The following is a 23567-nucleotide window of genomic DNA, read 5'->3' as shown; positions in this document are numbered from 1 at the left end:
TTTTCATCGCCTCTATGATACCTTCTTCCACAATATTAGCATCTTGAAATTCATAAACATACCATCTATGTTCATCATCTAAATCCATGCTAGAATCAAGATCAGTTCTTATGGGAAACTATTCAGTAAGCGTTACAGGCAAACCCACTACACATACCACCTTATCTGGAAGGATACTTATCTTAAATGTGTAAATTTTATTGGCACAAATTTGAGAATGGAAATTATCATGACCCCACCTGTCAAAAAGTTGTGTGTTTTTGTTGTTGTTGCAGTTTGGGTTTTTTTGTTTTAGTTTGGTTTTTTTTTTGTTTTTTTTTTTGTTTTTTTTTTTTGCAGGAAAGGGAATGTTCTTTTCAAGGGATTTGGTATTACAGTACAACATAATGGTACTGATTATCTATTGAGTAGATGCAAGACCAATATAGCTAGAAAGACTAGTTTGGAAAAAAAATGTCCGTAATACTTTCAAACTAAATGAGGTATATGAAAATTTTCAATTTCATTTAATGTTTAGAGAAATAAGAACTCTGATTAGGGAATCATGGGGACCTAAAATATAAAGCCATAATGTAGATTAAAACATTTGAACACATCTGGAAATTTGCAAAATGCACATGTAATCAAACTGCAATACAAGAAGGCTTTTCCCAAATGATAAGATAAATACTAGAAGAAGGAGGGAAATGGAAGTGAACATCTGTTTGCTTTCCTGGATTTTGCCCAGTATTATATGCTCAAAAATACTGTCATTGTGTGATTTCCAAAGCCAATTCTTTCAATTGGTTTGATTTTTCTTTAATCCATAATCATTGGTGTTAAAAATTCAGTCCCACTTCATTTATACACTTCACCAAGGAAGGTGGTTTTGCATTGATTCCACTACAGACACTCATCTTGCTTAATGCAGATTCTTAAAATTGCACTAAACTCTCAATGTAAACGATTGCTGTCTTTTTATTGATCAGCACATCAGCACTGTCACATAAAATTATTTAAATCCCGAGATAGCCAAGAAGAACACAAATTCCATCATTCTAGCTAGTAAACCAGCACCTAGGACAGAATTTTAATGTCTGTTCATGGATTCAGTTTTTTTCTTTAATAAGACAGGGGAAAGCTTAATTTTCTTTTACTCATTTAGAATCCCCTCATTTCTCTCTCTTCCCTCCACTGTTCATTACACGCAGACAATCCAAGAGAGAAAATCCTTGTAATTTACCAGTAAAATACCAGCTCTAAATAAAGAATGAGTTTTACGCAAGCTATGTGCTTTTCTTGCACTAACAAAAATTCTCTCCTTGATACTACTCTTTTGCTGTATGTACTGTGTGCCAGTGTCCCTCCTTAATGATGTTTTATACCTTCTCATGGTCTACAGCACGAGACCTCATCACGTCGTTGCGCCTTAGGTGATGGTGTTTTCAAGTGACTCTCATTTTTGTTCTTTAGGCATTGTTGCTTCAATTTATTCATAAATGTTTTGGAGCTATATGTCTTCTTAATTAAAACTCAGGGTTTGAATATGTTAATTAAACATTCTGATATTCACTTCAGTGAAATGTTAGAAAATTACCATTTTAAGTACTCTTTCTTTGATTCATTCATTCAGGAGAAACTACCAAGTGGGGAAAACATCCCATGGGGATGGGAGGTGGGCAACAATCAGAGCAACCAGAATAGTAAAGCAGATGCCTAAATGTGAGAATATGCTTTGAACGGACAGCAGCCCCCTTGTTCTTCTAACAAGGGTAGTCCTAATTATTTTGATGCTGTCCTTTTACTGCCATTGGTAACTTCTTTTACTATGGTTATCTTTGCTATGAACACTTCCTCAACAGTTATATTTAAAAAACAATTTGCAATGTGGTGCCTGGTAGCACCTGGTGCCTGGTGGTGCCTGGTGGTGCCTGGGTGGCTCAGTTGTTAAGCATCTGCCTTTGGCTCAGGTTATGATCCCAGAGTCCTGGGATCAAGCCCGGTGTGGGGCTCCTTGCTCAGCAGAATGCCTGTTTCTCCCTCTCCCACTCCCCCTGCCTCTGTTCCTTTTCTTTCTGTCTCTGTCTCTCAAATAAATAAATAAAATCTGAAAAAAAAAAAAAATTTGCGAATAGTTCTGGTGGCAGGGATCAGGGCCACAAACTTAAAGCAAATAGGAACTTCATTATGAATGGGGAAGAGATGAGGTCATAAGGAAGGGATGAAAGAAATATTTTGCCTTATTTTTTTTAAAGCACGTGTTGGGCGAGCCTGGTGATGGGTATTATGGAGGGCATGTATTACATGGAGCCCTGAGTGTGGTGCATAAACAATGAATGCTGGAACACTGAAAAGAAATAAAATAAAATGAAATGAAAAAAAGATTTCAAATGAGACAGGGAATATTTTCTGTTAGTAAAAGGCAGGCATAAATGTTTTTATTCATCCAAAACACTTTTAATTTAAAAAAAAAGACATGTACCATATAAAAACTTCAGTTTCATGCATAAATCAAGAATTTATTTATTTTTATATAATATATTTGGCTTTTTGTAAAAAGATTTCACCTTGAATTCATTGCCGCGGTAGACTTGACAAATGTGTGCTGTTTTCATTTACTCCTCTTTGTCACTTTTCCCTTTACGCTGCTTTGCCTTAGGTAGGTAGCCAGCAAAACGTGTATGGATCTTAAAGCCTCATTGTTCACTTCTAGTATTTCCTCATTTATCCAAACTACTCATCAAATATTCTTTTGTAACAAATCAGATAGAAAATTAAACATGCATTAAAGGATGCTATTTTTTTCTCATCACTGAGCTCTTTGTCCTTTGAAAACTCTATGCTGTGTTCTTAGACCAAGGTGAAGAACAGGTTTTCATTCCGTTGTGGATAGTCAGTAAAGCAATTATACTTATCTTAAGAAAATTTATTAAACTTCCTAAAAATGTCTGATTTGATCCTGGAGCCATATGGAAGACCAGATTTGTCTTTTTTTGGTGGCCATCAGCTTGCACTCACGTTCCCAGCTGGTTGTCACACAGAAGTTTTTATTAAAGGGATTTAGCAGGAGAATGTCAGGGAGTCTGTGAAAACTGACACCTTGGATGGGACAGTGAAACAGATCTTTTGACAGGAGAAGCAAGGAAAGAGATCATTATAATTAATGAGTGATAGGAGACAATCGTGCGTTTGGTTTTAAGAAGTTTCCGGCAGAAATTACACTTGTTAGCATATAATTAATTATGGTTTAGGAAGTTTTATATTAGGAAGTATGGACCGGATACTAATTTTTGAAAAGTTCTTTTAAGGCAGCAGCAATCCATTTGTCTACCATCAGTAAGCCCAAGAAAAGACACTTTCACTCCATGCACACCACCAGCTTGGACATCCCGTTCTCTTCTGCTTCATGCAAAGAGCCTGTAAGCAAATCAACATTATAACATTATGAGGTTCTTGTGAGGATTAAAAGAGGTAGTTCTTGTTGTTTGTTTTTTAAACACTCCAAACTGTACTTCACACCTACTAACTGCTGTCTAAGTGTTTTTCCTTACAGCAGCCCTTTCAAACTGTGTCAGTAGGTGGTTTGTGTTGTTTCTTTTCATAGAACCTAACTCTGGCCCTCTCACTTTTCCTTTGTCTCTTTTTTTTTTTTTTAAATCTGATAGCACAAAAACGTCTTACTTTTACACAAAAAATAAAGGATTTAATAATTGTCTCTATCAATAAAATCCATAAATAATAGAATTCCAATAAATTCTGTTATCTCTACTATATTTTGAAATTAGATTGCATCTGGCTACCTGTTTACTTCTGCATTTGCAAGTTTTTAGGAATTGATATTATAAATAGGTAATGAACCTTTCTCTGCCCCAATTCTGTAGCATAGCTCTTTAAAAAGATTGGATATTTCCCTGCTGGCTTCTGAATCATTAGCTATTATGGTTATTTCTACTGAATAAACTTAACCGTAGAACAAAAGGAAACCGATCTTCTGTTTATAACCATTCTGAAAGTGAAATTCATAATCTGACACCAGTGGGCAGTCGGTGATACATGGAACTTGGCTCAGTGAAGTCTAACATTCTCCTCACCACTGAGGATTGTGATTCTTCTTCCCATTTCTTAAAAAATATCTGTATGCATACTTGTGATTCAAGTACCATCTTATGGTCATTTAATCATTATGATTATGTTAGAATTTATTCCCTAGATTCTAAAAATTATCTTTTTCATCAGAACAGTTTTGTCCAAAAATTTGATCTTGGGTCAGAGGAACCAGTTAAATCATGATTTGCAAATGTTTTTTATTACTTTTTCCCCAGAAGTCTATGCCTTTATTTTCTTTTCTTGTTGAAATGACAATATTATTCTGAGAAAGGAAAAACTATCATGTAAAACCCTACAATGCAGAATTTACCTTAAGACCCAAAGATCCTGTAATATAAATTTAAAGTAATATAATTTTAAATTAGTGATTATAAGTAAATGTATAATTTCCATATCTAAGCAGTGCTTTGCTGTAAATTACATAGAAACTGCAGAATCTGTCAATAATCAAGAACATTGTATCCGGAATCTCAAGATAGCATCAGGTATCATGCATGGCCTTTTAGGCAGGCAGGCAGAATCACTCTTTCCTCCTTTGGCATATTCTAAGGAAGAAAGAGTAATATTCAAATAACCACTTTGTTTCATGGGTCACATAAATTGTGGACTTAACTTTTAAAATGAGACCCAGGATATAGAGAGAAGGGACATACTCGGAAGTTAAATAAACCTGGTTTCGAATCCCAGCTCTCTCACTGACGAGCTATGTGACTGTTACCCATTTCTTCACATCTCTAAGCCTTGTCTTTGCAGAGCAAGGTAATATCACCTTATTTCAGGGAGCTGTGAGGATTACAGTTATTAAGTACTCACTAGGTTTTGGGCACTGAGATGAGTACTGGGAACACAGAAGAACCTGTTATGGGCTTTCTTCGGGAGTTCGCAATCTGGATGGGAGGGACCAGAGGGTCATCTGGTCCCCTACTGCATGGATGAGGACTGGCACAGAAAGGCCAGGGGGAGGGGTTGTACACGGGAAGGTCAGGTAAGACTTCAGAGAAGCGGCTCCGAAGCCAAGGAGCTGAATCTTGCAGATGGATATTGTCCAAGAAACGTATGTCCTGGGGAGGTATTCGCAGAGGAGATTAAGTGTGTGTAGCAGGGAATAAATAATGAGTGAGACAGATGAGTTCCAAAAGGGCAAGGAGGACTGAGCAAGTCGGCCTGACCTGGGGATGAGAAGAGTGTTACAATTAGAGTGAGCAGAACAGGCCGGGGGTGGAGGAGAAGGGTGTGGAGCCGGGCAGGGAGCCACAAGAGAGATCGCGCTAGATTGGGCAGCCTCGTGCTTCATGCCAAGGAGTAGAGATGTAGCCTTTCGGCAGTGAGTAATCACTCAAGGGCTTTAGGCAAGGAAAAAAATGTAAGGAAGATCAGCCCTGCAGTGAGGGAGGGGTTCGGCAGGGACAGGGCCCAGGACAGCTTCAGAGGAAGTGTGGCTGGTGGGTGTGCTAAGCCCCTCCCACCGTTCCTTTTCACTGGGCCCTGTTCAGGCATCACTAACCTCTAGGCATGAAGGGAAAGGATCATCTAAGGGCCACATGCTAATTTTTATTAGAGACAGGATTTAAAGGAATCAAAACCATTTAGTCCTTTTTAGAGGGAAAAACATCTTGACTAACCACAGCAACTAGTGATAGTAACTGTTTAGAGTATTGTTAACGTGGACACTAGGACACTAGAAACTGAAAGCCCATCTTAGCAATGACTATCTAGTAATTTATTGGAAATTACTAATTGTACACATATTTTAAATCTCCAGTTTCCTAAGTAGTAGAAACGTGGCATTACTAGCCCCTCCTTGCTGAGAAGCTTCTGGATCTTTCTCTTTCTGCTCCTTTCTGCCTTCCTTTTACTGCGTCACCCTAATCCCTTTGCCCTGAACCTGCGCTAGCTGCTTTTGTGATGATTATAATCTGTACTAGGTTGTGTCTGTAGGGCCTGTTGAAGGGACACAGTGGTGTCTTTGCCTATTGACATCTGGAGTGCAAAGCCTTCTCTGAGCATCACTAAACAGCCTGCTTAGTGGATGGTTGGGGCCAGTTCTTGGCTAGGGCCAGGGAAGACCCAAGTGTTTGATCGTACTCTGTCTTGTTTCTGCTATGCCAGAAGGAACCCATGCTTCTCTCGGAAAAACTAGGTACCTGAGATTGGAACTACAGATTACATGAAAGCCTTCAAGTACGGTAGAAGCCATGAAAGCCTTCATGTACAGTAGAAGCCAAAAGTTCTGCATGACCATCTCTCTAGAGATGAGAGCAGGTAGTGCTGCCCATTCCCCGACCCACACTGACCAGCTGCCCTGAAACCATCCATCAGGGTGATGGAAGTAGACATACAGGTTGATCTCATTTTCTGCTGACGGTAGAGAAAGTTACATGCTGCTGTCCCCCCAAATATCTGGACCATCTGTCAGTGTTAACAGTGGAATAATTTATACGTAGTCTTACTTGTAAGACTTGTATAACTTACTTGTAACCCAGAGCCCCAGAAAGTTGCAAATGCCTTGAACAGAACACTGCATCGCCTTAGTTATGAATCTCGAAGCCACTACACCCTTCGCTCTCAGGAGCTGCTAGGTCTTCCTAACGCAGGTGTTGATTCCAGGAGATTTAAGGGATGAATTTCTAGAGGTATTCTGAGCTAAGACTGCAAGCCTTTGGGAGTGAAGATCTTGGAAATTTTGACAAAGACTAATTGATACGCCTACAGATGCCTCACTTTTACGTTTTTAAAATGCTAAAATCACATATATATGGGAGAAAAGATCCCAAGTTCTAAGAGGTTTATCGAGGCATGTGTGGGGCAGAGAGGGCAAGCCAGCCCTCTGAAAGTCGCAGACTTTCAGAACTGAGGTGTAGCCCCAAGAGGATCTAACCACTTTCTGGTTGTGACAGCGCTTTTGTTCATTGTGGGGACACAGCCATATTATGAGTGTGGTCTTCCATCATTTTTTTCAGCGGAACATTGCGCCCACCAGTACATACAAGTACATTCAAGGTAATTGTTGATGGCGAGAACACTAAAGCCGACAAAAATTCTGACATGCCTTTTGTTCCATCAAAAATGATTTCGTTAAGTATACAGTCGCTTGATAGTCATTTGTATTTGGCTTTCAGCTACTTCATTAATACTCATTTTGTGATCCTGTTTGGTAGCAGAACCATCGGTGCGCTGGGAGTTTTCCCATATCAGCACATTACTTTTGTGTAGTTCCCTGTGTCCCAGTTGTTCTTCTCTGCTTTGACCCAAAGGTGTTTTCCTGACCACTGTCAGTGCAAATGTTTTCTGCTCAATGAGAAGCCATATGAGCTCTCTGCAGTTGTTCACATCTAATTAAAATTCTCGCCCTTTGTCACATTGCAAAGTGTTAGAGGAAACTTCATAGTTGACACTGTGCTATCATTCGGTCCTTCCTCATTCGTTTACCAAATACCTACTGAGCACTTTTATGTTCAAGTCACTGTGCTAAGATGGTGCCAAGCTGGAGAGAAAAGTCTAGAGTACTCCAAGAGTATCTGACAGAGGACGAAATCTTACCCGGGGATTAGGGTACATTGTTTAGGCTAAAACCCAAAAGAGAAGTAGAAAGTGGCCGGTGAGGCGCTGAATGCAGGTATAGGTCCACCCAAGAAATGAACAACCTGGAGAAAAGCCTGGAAGTAGAGAAAGTGAAGCAATGTAAACAGGGGTCATCTTAGTAAGTACAATTAAAAACACACACATAGTAAATGAGGTTTGACCAGCACTCAGGAATATTAATTAGATTTACGCATTTAATGCTGAAAGTGAGCATTTTTCCTAGGCTAATCATTATGTAAAATGCATGTAAATGTAATAGGAACTGCAGAAGGATCACAAAATGATTTTCATAACTTAGTTCCTGAATATCATTCAGTACCTCAAACCTAATTAAGTGTGCAATAAATGTTTATTGAATTGAACCTCATCTTTTTCTTGTGAGCAAAAGTAATTATCACTGAAACTTCTATAGATAAGAAGCCAAAGGACTAAAATCTCTTTTTAAGTAGTTGGACGTATTGGAACAAGAAGGATTTTAAATTTCTATTTTAATCCTTAAATAAAAATTAAATACCATGTCCCGTCCATATGGGACAGAAGCATGAAAGACTATCTGACCTTTACCCTTGAATCAGTTTGTCATTTTTTTTAATTAGAAGAAAAATTCAGAAAAGCTACTTCAAATAAGCCATTACTCCAAATTCAGATTCCATCAGGAAGGTCCCTATAATCGTACACGTCTGTCCTGACTCCTTTGGAAGCTGTCATGCTTCTCACTTCTCGAGATCACTGACCCCCACCCTCCGACCTTTTTTCCTTTATTTCCATCCTCCCATCATTGTCTTAGTTCATACTTTGCCTTTCTTGGTTCTCCAGTCCCCGGTGCACAATGTGGCTGCCAGGATCTTTCACTCTCCTGGTTCATAGTCCGTCAAGGTTTCACCATTGCCCTCAGCATATATCCAGACTTTGTTTAATGTGGGTGATGTCTATATTCAGCCACTTCCTGGATCACCCTCCCCTCCGGGCCATCCTAAAAAGGTGCAAATATATGCTCAGCACTGAGAATATGCCAGGTGGCAGTTGATGTATTTTTAGGATGGAACCTTCTTTCTTCTTCCCTCCTCTGCTCACCCACAACCGCCAACACACGCAAATGATGGGACCGTAGGATTTTTAAGGGGCAGAGATATGATTGCATTTGCACACTGGATCAATCACTGGGGCAGGGCCAGAGAGGAAGGATAATTGACCCATAAAGGTCAATTCCTGGCAAAAGACTAACAGGTCGTCCAGGTGGGTGCCCCCACCAAACACAGGGGCTCTCCGGTGGGAGGAGGCTTAAAGCTGCTTCCATGGTACACTCTGAGTTTTCTCCAAATGACTGAAGTTTTACTTAGAATGAGTGGAATCTGATGTCGCTAATGTAAATCATTCTAGGATGACTTCATCTAATTAGAAGCACACTCACTATGGACCAGAATCCTTGGGTTTGTGACCTTGGGCTATCCTGTGAACTTTGGGGCCTTCTTTCGTTCTAAAACTGGAAACCAGTACGTGCTCCACCTGTCTCACAGCCTTGTCAGGAAGATTAATTCTAGCGGAAGTAAACTTTTGTCTTTATAAACTGTAGTGCTCAAAAAGGGTAAAACTATGATATCCGGATCTGCTTAACAAAGCATGTTGGCTAGATTGCTATTTAGCCTGGATTACTTTATTCCCTGCTTTTGATAATAAACTTCAGATTTCTACCCATCAGTGACCTTTAACATTTGTGCCCATATATTGTGATTATCACTTAAATAGGATCTGTGTTCTAGGGGTGCATGGGTGGCTCAGTCAGTTAAGCCTCCCACTCTTGGTTTCAACTCAGGTTATGGTCTCAGGGTTGAAGACAGAGCCCTGCATTGGGCTCCATGCTCAGTGAGGACAGAGTCTGCTTGAGATTCCCTCTCTCCTTCTCCCTTTGCTCCTCCCCCTGTCGCACTCTCTCTCTCTCTAGATAAATAAATAAAATCTTAAGAAACTATTAAATATATAGTAGGCTCTATGTTCTAAAGGTAACCCATATTTTGATAGTAATTTTATGAAAGTTATAAGAACTGCATGTGTGGTGTTAATACTATACATTCATTCCATAAAATAATCAAAGTTTCAGAAGAACTTGTATTCCGTCAATCACTATGGGGTGGAGTAGTTACAAATAACAGCTCTTTCCTGGAAAGGAAGGCACAAAGGTTTTCAGAATCATAAACAATGCAGCTAACAGCCACAGGGAGTTTGATGGTCTTGGTGCATTAAATCCTGGTGCATGTCTGCACTCTAACATTGGGCAAATCCTGTAACTTTTCTGAGTTCCATTGCCCTCATCAATCAGATATGAGTAATAATCTACCTTAGAGGACAGCTGAGAGAATTAATAACATCAGCAAAGCACTCAGGATCTTATCTAACACAGATGTTACCTGCTCAACGTAGGAAAGCTTTTCTTATTTATTATTGATGCTATTCTGGCCTATAACGATGGCAGTAACATTTACTAAATAATGTGGTGGCCTCTTTTCTTCTGCCCATGTCTTGGGAAATTTTCTAGGTCCTACTATAATATTCCTGAAATTCAGTTATGATCTGAGCAGTCTGTCATACAGGAATAATAAGGATGATAATAAAAATGAATAATCATTGTGACTTGGACTGAGTAGCTATCGTGGGCTGAGCCGACACTCGGTCCTTTATGAAATGGTTTCTAACCCGTCAAGAGCAGACATCCTTGTCAGTTGCCAGCATCCTCATGCACAGGGTACTAAGGTTCTGGGAGGTGAACAGCAGAGCTCTTCCTGCACAACCCCACATGACCAGTGAAGCCACGTGCATGTCAGGCATGTGCTCCCTCGCAGGAGCATCCCTCTCTGCTCCTCAGCCCGCAGACCTCCTCCCTGCAGACCTTCCCGGGAGGGAACCAGCCTGGTTATGTCTTCCTTGGCAGACATGGGCCACATCGCAAATTAATATCCTTTCTTCATTGTCTCTTCTAGTATTAAGAAAACATGTTAATTATACCTTCGATTTTAGATTGTGATGATTGGAATCTTTGGGGTCTATCCCTGTTACTTCTTAAAGCTTCGGAGAGTTTTTTCCCTTAGTTTCTTAATTATTATTTTGAAACTAACTTTTTTTCCCTCTTTTTTTTGGTAAAGCCCAACTCCCATTACAATTTACTCATTGTTTAACAGTATAGTTTTGAGTACTTGAAGGACTTGGATTAAACAAAGTAGTTTCAGTATATTGGATTGTTTTGATCAAATTAATCAGTCTTTTTTTGTTGTTGATATCTATGTTCTTTTTCATTTCCCAGTTCTTAGTAGTCTCCAGAGAATGAAGAAAAAAAGACACCAGTTCTTTTGAAATGCTTATTAGTGGCTTTTTAATTGCTCCCTCTTCTTTCCTGAAGAAATGTGAACTACAGGAGCATCATAAATTTGGGGGCTAAATCGTTCTTTTGTCAGTGCTTGAGCCTTTTGAAAGGTTCTGTCTGGTGCTAAAATTCTTTAAGGAAAAGAGCTCTAAATATCTGACTCCCAACCTAAATTTTTTTTTCTTTTTTTTTCATTGGAATACACATAATCACAAAGACCAAAATGTCATTCAGTGGTAAAACTTCAATTTTTATATTACTATATTAGTCTTTTTTTTAATTACTTATTATGGCTGAATTGCGACAGTGTGTGTTAACAAAGGGTGCTAAATCTCTTATTACCACCACCACCGTCCTTCCCCCACCTGATTTTAGGTGAATTTTATTGTATTAAAAAATAATACTCTGGATTCCTTTACTGCCAGGAAACAAAGATCATTTTTATTAATGTTGCTTCTAGGATGACAATGTCAGTCATCTCTTTGAAAATTCATTTTGGAAACTAAGTTTGTTCTTCAAGAACCCTTGAAAAGAAGCTTTAAAAATGGCAGGGGAAGATAATAATAATAGAGTAGATGTATTTGAGCATTTATACAATGAAACTTAATTTAACTTTCCCTCAAACTCCATTTCAAACTTGCTTTTGTGCATGAAAATATAGTGCATAGCTTTCCTTCTCCTATTTTTCAAATTTTCTCCTCTTCAACATAATCTCCTCTGAAGGATTCTATGTATTAGATCAGAGCTCCGGTCTTATTACCAAGGCCTCCTCGGCAGGTGCACCAGTGAGCGGAGGCCCCGTGCTCAGAGGGACGGCAGCTAGGCCTTCTGTAGAGCAGAGAGGCTGCCTGTGGATGGGGACAGCCGGAAATGGCTTTCAAGGCCAAACTCAACAACCACACCTAATCCCAAAAACACAACAGAACACAGCTGTAGGGGTACCTGTGTGATTCAATTGGTTAAGTGTCTGCCTTCAACTCAGGTCATGATCTCATGGTCCTGGGATCAGGCCCCACATCGGGCTCCCTGCTCAGCGGAGAGCCTGCTTCTCCCTGTCCTTCTGTTACTCCCCCTGCTTGTACGCATTCTCTCTCTTTGTCAAATAAATTAATAAAATCTAAAAACCAAAAAACAAAAAAACACAGCTGTAGTATTTTGATCTGAACTTAATTATTACCATGGATATCAGTCAAAATACTAAACTCTAAGAAACGATGGATCTCGTAAACTGAGGATTGATCACACAAGGCAGAAAGCATAGTTGCAAAGTTGCAGGACAGGGATTTGGAGAGAGGTGTAATGGAACAGAGACCAGGACTGCATGTTTGTGGCCTTCTTTCTCCACCAGCCCCCAGAGAGCAGAGGCAGTTTAGTTCTTGATCCTCACCCCAGACCTCACAGGTGGCCATGGGGGTCAAGACAAGGAGCCCTGCTGGGCGTGCCCTCCAAGGCCTTTTTTAGGGAACTTTTGGGGCACGACCTGGGGAGGTCACCGACCTAGGGCACAGCCCATTCCCTTCAGCCTGCTGTACTATGGATACAGGGACCTTAGAGGGTCTCAGAAGCTGTCACAAGCAGTCATTAGTGAGTCTGAGGTTAGAGCTTGTAGGAACTTTGGTGCGGTTCTGTTAACACCAGTGGTGGGACGGAATGGGGACTATATAAGGAATCTAAGGACATTAGCTTTTTTGTTTGCTGTCATGCCTTTGTTTTTAATTTGGGGAGAGAGCTGGTGGCCCTATGCAGGACAGGGGTCTTCGGGTGTTACTGGTGGGAATGTTTGTGTCCTGAGTCCAGCCTGGATATCCTCAGTGAAGAGATGCTCTAAGAGGTTGGCATAAACATTGTCACCCCTCCCCTGCATTCCATCACACTTGGTACAAACCCAGGTCAGCTCCCTGTCATGGCAGTTCTTTGACCTATTTCTAATAAGAAGTAGTAGGTCACTACTTAGGCTGGTCTTCTCAAGGACAGGGACAGTCTGTGCCTAATTCCTCCTCCTCTTCTTCCCCGGTGCCTGGCACAGTGCTTGAAACATGATGAATATTGTAAAAAGGAAGGATGGAAGACACATGAATAAAATAATTATCTTCTCACGTATTCATGTAGAGACTTGCTTGATCTTGTGCCAGGAGTTATAAAACATTAGATCTTGAAGGAAACTTACTGGTCAGTCAATGATTTAGTGGCAAAGCTGGACCCAGTTGCCTATGGTATGGTGACTCCCAGTTCAGTGTTCTCTCGATGGCACCCATCTTTGTTCATCTGCCTTTTGTTTTGTTGCTGTTGTTTTTCTTTGTTGTTTTCCTTTGTAATTTTTTCAATTTGAATTCAACATACAGTACATCAATTTGAATTCAACATACAGTACATCATTACTTTCTGATGTAGTGTTCATTGATTCATTCATTGCGTACAACACCCAGTGCTCATCACATCCTTAATGCCCATCACCCGGTTACCCCAACCTCCTACCCACCTCCCTTTCCACAACCCTGTTTGTTTCCTGGAGTCAGGGAGTTTCTCATGGTTTGTCTCCCTCTCCGATTTCTTCCCATTCAGTTTTCCCTCCCTTCCCCTCATATGAGTGAAACCATATGAGAATTGTCTTTCTCTGCCTTTTTGGATGGTGGCATTTTTTTTCCAGCTCACCTAGCCTACAGTATTCTATTATTACATTATTATTCCTTTTAGGGACCAAAAGATTCTGAATTGAATATAATACAAACATGCAATAATGAAAACATTTAGTGTGGCTTTGATGGTATTTGATTTCCATTTTTATTCAAATCAGTAGTGCTATTTAAGAAAACATACTTTAATAATAGTAGCTGACCTTGAATTAAAATTTTTACAATCATATGTTTGTTATGAAATTGTGATGATTAAATTATGATTAGCTTAAATGAAATAAAATCTGCAATAGAAAATGTCTTCATTTGTTAAAATGGGGAAAAATCATTCTTAAAGAGGTTCCATCTAAGACTAATTTACTTGAAATTTGGTGCCTGTTGTGAAGATTAATAACAGGTGGCCTTTTACAGAGCTTCTCAGCCTGAGTCTAATGTTTTAGTTGTTCCTTTATTATCACAAACTTCCATAACTAAAGGATTTTTTTTCTTCCTGCCCTTTGTTCACAATATGGAACTGTAATTGATTTCATTTTTCTCGCCCAACCTTACATCTGTAATTAATATTTTATTTTATCAGATATTATCACTAACTAGCGGAGCAGCAGGGTATCAGACCGCACACTCAGGCATGCTTAACGTGTGCACACATATATGCGTGCATACACACGTGAGCATGCACACACACACACAGAACACCAGTAACTTAAGGATGCTAGGCAAGCTCCTTGGGATGAGTTACGGCTGAGAGAACATAAAATATATTTGTGGTGTCCCACAAATATTCCAAAGCAATTTATGGTCAATCTTATCTGGAACAGAGCAGGACAAAGAGAAATTAAAGTTGCTAACGTAAAATATTCAATTCCCCAGATCTATTTATGCTGCATGGTGTGTTATCTACCCAGTGCCCACTCCCTGTGCAAAATTAGTTATCAGTCGTCATTTAGTGACTTAATGAGCAGGACTGTGTCAGGTCGGCAACTCTTGGGGCTAGTGTTACATGAAGGACTTGGAAGAATCCTAGTCATGATGATAAACATATTGAACATATTGAACTGACCTTTTATCCCACTAATTTTTTTTTAAAGATTTTATTTATTTGACAGACAGAGATCACAAGTTGGCAGAGAGGCAGGCAGAGAGAGAGGGAGGAAGCAGGCTCTCCGCTGAGCAGAGAGCCCGATGCGGGGCTCGATCCCAGGACCCTGAGATCATGACCTGAGCCAAAGGCAGAGGCTTAACCCACTGAGCCACCCAGGTGCCCCTGTCCCCCTAATTTTTAACTGATGAGAATATTTTTAAAGCTTAGTTTAGTTGTACAAGGTTGTTTGAATTATTTAAGGTGTCGTTCCAGTAAATGCTGGCAGGTTTAAGAAAAGGGAAGGACCAAATCAAGAACAGGAAGAAAATAAATTCTGTGTTGTTGCATGGCAATAAACTTTAACTGCACATTTATTTTACGTGCTTTGCATCTAATTTATACTTTCATTTTCTATTGCCCCCCCGGCCCAAAAATCGGCTTCAGGAAGACAGAAATACCAGTCTTTATTCTTTTTTTTATACATACAGAATGGATGATTTTACCAAAAATTGCAAATCAAGCTAAAAGGCACTCTTAGGTGCCATGAAGTGAACAATATTCTAAGTCCTTGAAACGATCAGAAGTGCGGACTTTAAAGGCTTAGCAAAAGCAACAATGAAATGGATCGTTAACTTCTCTCCCTCTCTCGCCTCCTCCTCACCCCCTGTTCTGCTATCTGGTTGGTTAAACTTCCAATATTTTATGCTGATAAGAAATAGAATATGTGGATAAGAAAAATGGACTTACAACTAAGGATTTAATCTTGAAATGAATTAAGACCAAAATTTTAAAGTCAATTTCAACTCTGCAGCAGGCTTCCCCTCAATATCTTCAAAGTTAGAAAAAGACCAAAAACATCTCATCACATTTGAACTTTCAGGTTTCACAGAGTACATGAAAGATGTTCCGATGTTCTTTTCTAGGTTATACTTCATGTGCTAGTCTATATAAATGCAGATTTCTTATTCTCCTTGTAAAAGCCTTAGAGTTTTGTTGTAGGAAAGCCTCGCATAAATTAAACTTTAAATTAAATTTCATTCCATAAGAAAGTTATGATATAGTGATGTCACGTTTTTGGCAGATTCATCTTCACTATGGATTGTGCATTCCTACTGCAAATGCCGTAGGAAGATTTTATGTTACTTTAAATTCTGGAATAGTGGTGGAATCAGGATAGGGATGGTGTAACTTTATTTAACAAACAAAGGGAGCATGAGTAATACATTAAAAGGATAATAGAATTTTAATTCAGCTCACTAAGCTAGAAACTTCTGCTTGGTTTTCCATCCTCGAGAACTTGCTCTTCTTAATCAATTTTTTGGAAAAACCATTCAGGGAGAAAGATTTTCAAAGCGACTTTTTGAGATTGCAATTGCGATTGGACAGATTTTATGAAATTCACTAGTGAAATGATGTTATTTGCACCAATGAAAAACGTATCAGTCAGAGAGTTCTGTTGAGATGCCATTGACCTACGTGCCAAAAATGTGTTAATTTCCATCAGGAAGACAGTAATGTGTGGCAATTGGGCAGCAGATAGGATTTAGCTATTTTTCATTAGCACTTGGACGTTGATAAAGGGGAATGGAAAAGAGCTGCTTGACCTTTCAGTGCTTAAATTATTAAAGAGCAAATAGATTTGAGGTCTGGATGCTTGCAAATCTAATTTCTCTTGTGGAGCAAGGATGAAAAGACATTTTGGGTCTGAAATTGCTCTAGTCAACTTAGTTCTTCCTTTAATATATCTGAAGATGAGTAGATGGTAGCCATTTAAAAAGTAATATATCTGGAGTAGAGCGGAGTGTATAACATACCAACTGGCTAAAATGGGGGCGCATTAAGTGATCATTTAATTCTCAAGTTTTCGTCTAATCCTCACAAAACTCCTGCTTGGAAAAATTAATTTCTTTCACCCATATTCACATAGATTGTATTTAAATCACAAAACAAAGAGTTCTTTCATTAGGGAATGTCAAATATTGTAGTGTTCGAGTTAAAGTAGGGCAGTGCCTGGTACGTAGTAGGTGTTTGAAAACATTTCTTGAGTTAATAAATGAGTAAATACACACAACATAGCATATATCGTAACAAAGTTGGGGAAAAGATGAATGGGAAGTAAGAAATGAAGGTGTGAGAAAGGGGTAGAAAAACAGAGAGGCAGCTTTTGAAACTCTCAGAGCTCATTATTTAATCGTGTGTTATCTTTCATAAACTTACAATCTAACCAGCATCCTCTCATCATGAAACCTGTTTCTTGATCATTTCTTCTTCTCATTGCTCTTGGGTATTCAAGAAATTAATACAAAATAAACTTAATATTAGAATTTAGTAAAACAGGGCATGTTTGTGATTACCAGTGTATTTCTGCCTTACCACTACATAGAATGTATATAAAATAGAAATTACTTGTGGATTATATTATGCTTTCAAAAATATGTGCCTCATGGCCCACTTTGGAGATGACTAAATCATAGCCCTCTTCCTCCAGGAATTTGTGAAGTTTTTTAAAATATTATTAAGTAGACACAAATGATAAGTATTCTCTACAAGAAACATATTCTTTTGAGTGTGGAGCAAAGCAAGAGTACATCAAAATGGGGGAGCAGGTTATAAGCCCCTTAGAGAAGGTTCATAAGAGGGTCTCAATCTTTTTACAATGTAGAGTCATCTGCTGAGAGTGGCAAAGTATTTCTGTGTGTTGGGGAGAACAGCATTTCAATAACAAACTTGGGTCCAGGCCAGGGTGAAGGAATAGAGGATGAGGTGTTTGTGATAGGAGAATTAAAGATGGTGGCACTTGGACAGTCTGGAAGTGGTTGTGCTAGTCTTTCATGTAGACAAGTTGGAAATGAAAAGTGAGGGATTACTTTCCGCAGTGCTGTTGGCCACAGAGTTGCTGGTTGGAATCAAGAGCTGAAAAGGACACCAGCCAGATGCTGGCCTCACTACAGATCTGGGAGTGTCCTCCCTGGAAATTATTAATAACTCAGAGATGGGAGAATGGATTGAGGTCAAAGGTGAAATTACCATCTGTAGCTCTGTTGATGTGATTAAATGAGAATCTTTACAAAATACTCAAAATCAGTTGATTCTGGGAAGTAGGTGGGGACCGTTTGTGTGTTGGTTGTGTCTCTGTAAGCAGGGGAAGATGCACATGAGTCAGATGGTTCACATCAGCCCCTTAACCAGGGCTTTTACAGGTGATGCTAGGACTGCCTTCTCTGATGGTCATGAGACCATATCTGCTACTTCTTCACCTGTGAGCCCCAGATGGAATGGGCATTTCACTTCTGAATCCCAGTATTCCCATAGGAATACTATTCAACTAGTATTTCCTATTCAAATAGTATTTCCTATTCAAATAGGAAATAGTATTTCCTATTCAATAGTATTTCCTATTCAAATAGGAAAATAAGGGCGACCTGTGCAAGTCTCCCAGCCTAGCACTTCCTGTATGAAATAATTTCTGCAAATGTTTTCCTGCACATGTATCTTCACATTTCCACTTTGTGTAGTACATGAGTTTTCCAGAGTTGTTTTTAAAGTGATATTTTGAGGGGTCCTGGGTGGCTCAGTTTAGCATCTGACTCTTGGTTTCAGCTCAGGTCATGATCTCAGGGTTGTGAGATAAAGCCTTATGTCTGGCTCTATGCTCACCTGGGAGTCTGTTAGAAGATTCTGTCCCTCTCCCCCTCCCCCCACTCATGCTTGCTCTCTCTCTCAAATAAATAAATATTTAGAAAAAGTGAAATTTTGAAAATCATGTCATATAGCAAATAACTTAGAAAAACTGATAAGAAAAAAAAAGAAAGAAAAACTGATAAGAAGGAAGCCAGTATTAAACATTATCTTAATGGAAAATCCCTTTGCAAAGCAATTAATTATTGGTTTGATTTATCCATTTTTTAAGAATAGTTTTTGTATACTGAACAAAATTCTGAAATGCACCTTAGAGATCCATCTAATTCTCATATTTCATTGGAAAAAAATAATAAAACCCAAAGGATTAATTTAAAACCCCAGTTGTGGGACATCCAGATGACTAATCAAACTAATTAACTCTTAGTTTTGGCTCAGATCATTATCTTGTGGTCAGGTACTGAGCCTTGCATTGGGCTCTGTGCTCAGCGGGAAGTCTGCTTGAGGTTCTCTCTCTCTCGCAAATAAATAAATAAATAAAATCTAAAACACCAGTTATTAACAGAATTAAGATTAGAGCATAGATCAATGTACATGCCACTCAGCCCCCAACCCCACAAAAGGCATGTCAAGAGAACGGTCACTTTCTCTCAGTGCTGTTTGTATTTAGTGACATACGAGCTTAAACTTCTTCATGAATCAGCTATTGTTTGTGTTGTGCTGTCTTTTTTTTTCTTTAGGATTTTTATTTATTTGGGAGAAAGTGAGACAGAGAAAGAGAGTATAAGCAGTGGGAGGGGCAGAGGGAGAAGCAGGCTCCCAGCTGAGCAAGGAACCCAGTGCAGGACTTGATCCCAGGACCCTGGGATCATTACCTAAGCTGAAGGCAGTGGCCACTTAACCGATTGAGCCATCCAGGTGCACCACGTTGTGCTATTTTTTACTTTGACTTTGACCCCTCACTCTTGCTAGTCTATGACCTGACATTCTATGTAATATTTGCTGCATATCCAACTATTCCAAAACTCAGCAGTTGAAAATAACATTTCTATTTTGCCACAATTTTGTGGGCCAGCAGAGACTTGTCTGCACAGTTCCTGCTTGGGATGTTGGCGCTGCCATCATCCAACACTCAGCCGCATGGCCTTCCGTGATGGTCCACACATATGGCTATCAATGATGCCAGTTGTTGGCTGGGAGTTCTTTGGGACTGCAGAGCAGAATGCCTGCATGTGATCTCTCCAGTGTGGCAAGTTCAGGGTGATTGGACCATATACGTGGTGGCTGGATTTTTCTTCCAGAAAGCTGGCTTCCCTGGGAAACCAGGCTGAAGATGCATAGCCTCCTCTGACAAAAGCCTTGAGAGTTACCCATTGTCCCACCTTTACATTCTGTTGGTTGTCCATGGTCATTGAGGTTGGCCAACCCCATTCTTGATGGGATAAGTGTCAGAATTTGCAGACATATTTTAAAATCAACACATCTAACCATATATGTAGGAAGTCAAGGAAAAAGGAGGTAGAAATTAAAGTCCACTTTGCTTCTATATGTATTCCTTGTCTTCCATAGAGGATGATTCTTCCTAAACATATCTAGTTGTGTCAGACCCATCATGCAGTGAGAATTCTACCAGATTCAATAGAGTATCTTACATAACCAATAGAAAGTCTCTGATGTTAGAAGGTTAGGGAGAATTTCTGGGTTTTATTTAAAAGTTTATATCACACTCAGAATTTGCTTTATCATTGTACTGTAATCCTACTGTGCTCCCTGTCTCCTGAGCTGTCATTCTGATGTTCTACAATAGTTGATGTTTATTTGGACAGAATTACAAACTGAGCTTCAGCTGCTGCATTGCATTCCTGTAATGGAATGCGTTAAGTAGCTTGTACTCCCGCAAATAGGTGATTTCACTGAGTACACTTTTGGAGTTCCCAAGAGCAAGACCCAAAGTGGGACCTCTCCAGGTCTTCCCCAGGCAAGTGGGGGTGTTAGGCACCTCCCTCCTCCTCTTCTTGGGCCTTATTGAGGACCCGTATGAGCAACACTAGGATTGCAGCCTTGTTCCAGGGAGTCCCAGTGCTTTTCTGATACAGTGAGAACAAGCTGCATTTCCTGGCCAGAATCAGTCTATTCTGATTCAGTTCTTGAAAGCTGCTGTCAAATGTTAGTTTTGCTTAACATCAGAAAGGTTTTCTTTTTTCCTACCAAAACTGCACAAATGTTCATCATTCTGATAAAATACATATCTTAGGGGCACCTGGGTGGCTCAGTGGATTAAGCCTCTGCCTTCAGCCTCAGGTAATGATCTCAGGGTCCTGGGATCAAGCCCCGCATCAGGCTCTCTGCTCGGCAGGGAGCCTGCTTCCTCCTCTCTCTCTGCCTGCCTCTCTGCCTACTTGTGATCTCTCTGTCAAATAAATAAAATCTTTTTTAAAAATACATATCTTAATAGAAACATCCATCCTTCAAGACCCATTCTCCTATGGCTCCTTTGAAATTCAGACATTGAAAGGGGGCAGGGAGGAAGGAGGGGTAAGTACTGGGACACCTGTCCTTGCAGGCCTCTTTGGAACATGCTTACCCCCATCTTATCTTTATATATAATTCAGGTAACCAGGTTCATGATCTGCTCTTAGAAACTGCTTGTAACTCCAAGGCCAATCTCTTTTCTCTGCTCTCCTTATGTCATCTCTCTCCATTGATCTGATACGGTGAAGGACAAAATGTAAGAAAACATGGAAAGTTAAACCTTACTCAAACATGAATCTTTACATATGGTGTTTGTGACTTGTTAAAACTTCACACGCACTCATACAGACATCATTGAAGAAAATAATACATTGCCTTTTTAAAAAAATAAACTTACAGTTAATATGACTTCACTTATTAGGTAAATTGAGTTCATTTTCTATAAATTCATCTTGAGTTACATGTGAGAAAAGCATTATTTTAGTGCCCTGCTCACTTAAATAGCAGAGATTGTTATGTGATTTTTTTTTTTAATTTTTGTGAACTTTGTTTCTATCAATACATTACATTACTGGGTAAGAGTGAGAGAATTCTATGGGAGACTATTAAGCCCCTTCCCTCTCTTGCATTGAGCAAGTGTTAAGTGAGTATCCATTATGTACTAAGCACTTATTATTGACTATATCCAGTGTATTCTTTATTTTGGATATCCCGTGGGCCCCACTCAATTAAAGGCAAAGGGCATCAGCTCGATTATCATAAAATATCACTGATAATACTTTTTTTTTCCCCCTAGTGTCTATCAAGTGGTTGTTGAGGAAGAACGTCCTCGAAGAACTAAAAAGACAACAGAAATCTTGAAGTGCTACCCCGTGCCAATTCACTTCCAGAATGCGTCCATACTGAACTCCCAGTACTACTTTGCTGCAGAATTCCCAGCAAACAGTCTCCAAGCTGCTCAGCCTTTTACTATTGGTGATAATAAGACATACAACGGATACTGGAACACTCCCCTTCTCCCCCATAAAAGCTACAGAATTTATTTCCAAGCTGCTAGTAGAGCCAACGGGGTAAGTTTTAGAGATGGCTATTTCCTTAGGCTATTTAGAGTTATTAATGTGAACATGGATTAAAGAAGAGAGTAGTCAAAATAAAGGCATGCTTTTTTGTGTGTTTTTACTTAGAGCAAATGTAGGTTTTCTTTCTCTTTCTAAACTTATTTTCACCTGGAGAAATTTATGGAAAGAAATGAATATATTTGTATTTGTTCTTGGTAGGAAGACTATGTTGTCAACATGATGGTTTTTATTTTCAGTTTTTACTTGTTACCAAAAGTTGGCTAGCAATTCTGCTTAGCTTACTATTTTACAGGAAAATAGTATAGTTACAACACATACATTCAGCTCATTTAAAATTTTGTGAGATACACAACATCTGTCTTTTCAGCATATTCTGTCCCATTTCTTTGGTTTCACAACAGTTTATGCTTCCTGTAGCTGTGACTAAATTAGGTATCCTTTTTTCTTGCTAAGAGAAAACAGCTTTATAAAGATAAGATGAAAACAAAATAAAAACTCTGGAGTCATTTCTGAATTTTTTCCCTTTCCTGTTCAGGCCCACCAGAACTATGGTAAGGTATTAAAGTCTCCTTAGAAAGAAGTGTGAGTTTTCCAGCATGGGTCTAAGTATCAGCATAGACTTGACTTTTGCCAGAGAAAAGGGGAGAAGTCTAGGACCCTGAGTTCTCCTCCAGTAGCATCTGCCCAGAGAGCGAGCAAGGGTCTGGAGAAGCTGGGACCACTAGGCAGGACATCTTGGGGGTAGCTCCTCATTCAACATCCACCCCAGAAATGCCCACGGCCTTCAGCTATGGAACTGCAAAATGAATGAGTGGGGTTCCAGAAGTAATCATTGTGTGATTAACACCACACTTGGGGAAAATGAGATCTTCTTTACCAGCATTTGAATAGAATGACAGATAGTCCTATTTGTTTTAAATAAAACACCAATAGTGATTTTTTTTCTCCCTCTTTATTTGACACAGGAAACCAAAATAGACTGTGTCCGAGTGGCCACAAAAGGTAGGTTGAAACTGTGGGATGCTCTCCCAGTTTATGTCCTTTAAAAATTTAGATGGTATTTCAAAACTTCTTGGAATGTTAACTCCACTTAAAGAAGTATATGTATGTGTGGGTGGGTGTATTAGAGTCTAAGCAGTTAACACGGACTCACTATTTCATGTAGATTCTTTCTAAATTAAGGGATCATATGATTGTGTTCCAAGCAGTTTTCAGTGGTTAGCTTTCTCAAAATTCTTTTAAAATAAAAGTAATGTTTATGTGATCTAAGTACAGGTTTTTTAAACCAGAGGAGTACTGTGACTGATGAATCTTCACATGCAAAGTAGTAGAATATTGTCTGCTATTTTTAAGCAAAGAACTAGTGATAACAGCTCTCCCAAGTGGAGGGCGTGGACTTTTTTCACTGAAGGTTTTCACTGACGACAGGTCTCTTGAACCCAGGAACTAGGTGATGTTAGTGGAACTTCTGTTTCCCAGGCCCAGTTGAAATTCTGAGAAAATGTGATCAAGGACCAAATGTAGAAGTGGCTGGGGTGGACCCCCATGGGCTTACTACAGACAGCCTCCTGAAATAAAGAGTAGAGTTGTGTGTGGGCACGAGCTGTGATGTCATCTTCTCAACCTTGCAATGTGGTTTT

At 39.4% G+C, this 23567-nt stretch overlaps 1 protein-coding gene across 14 annotated transcripts in view; it reads left to right on the top strand.

Moving 5' to 3' along the window:
- Nucleotides 1-23567, top strand: part of PTPRM (protein tyrosine phosphatase receptor type M) — a 793799-nt gene that overhangs the window by 516072 nt on the left and 254160 nt on the right. For all 14 annotated transcript variants that reach the window (XM_046025010.1, XM_046025008.1, XM_046025007.1 and 11 more), the window contains 2 exons: nucleotides 21645-21918; nucleotides 22893-22929. In XM_046025010.1, coding sequence (XP_045880966.1) covers nucleotides 21645-21918; nucleotides 22893-22929 — 311 coding nt within the window. The remainder of the gene's footprint in view (nucleotides 1-21644; nucleotides 21919-22892; nucleotides 22930-23567) is intronic.

Source organism: Meles meles, chromosome 12 (genome assembly GCF_922984935.1).
Source record: "Meles meles chromosome 12, mMelMel3.1 paternal haplotype, whole genome shotgun sequence".
Taxonomy (NCBI): Eukaryota; Metazoa; Chordata; class Mammalia; order Carnivora; family Mustelidae; genus Meles; species Meles meles.
The sequence above is the reverse complement of the archived record's forward strand: the minus strand, read 5'-3'. Positions and strand labels throughout refer to the sequence as shown.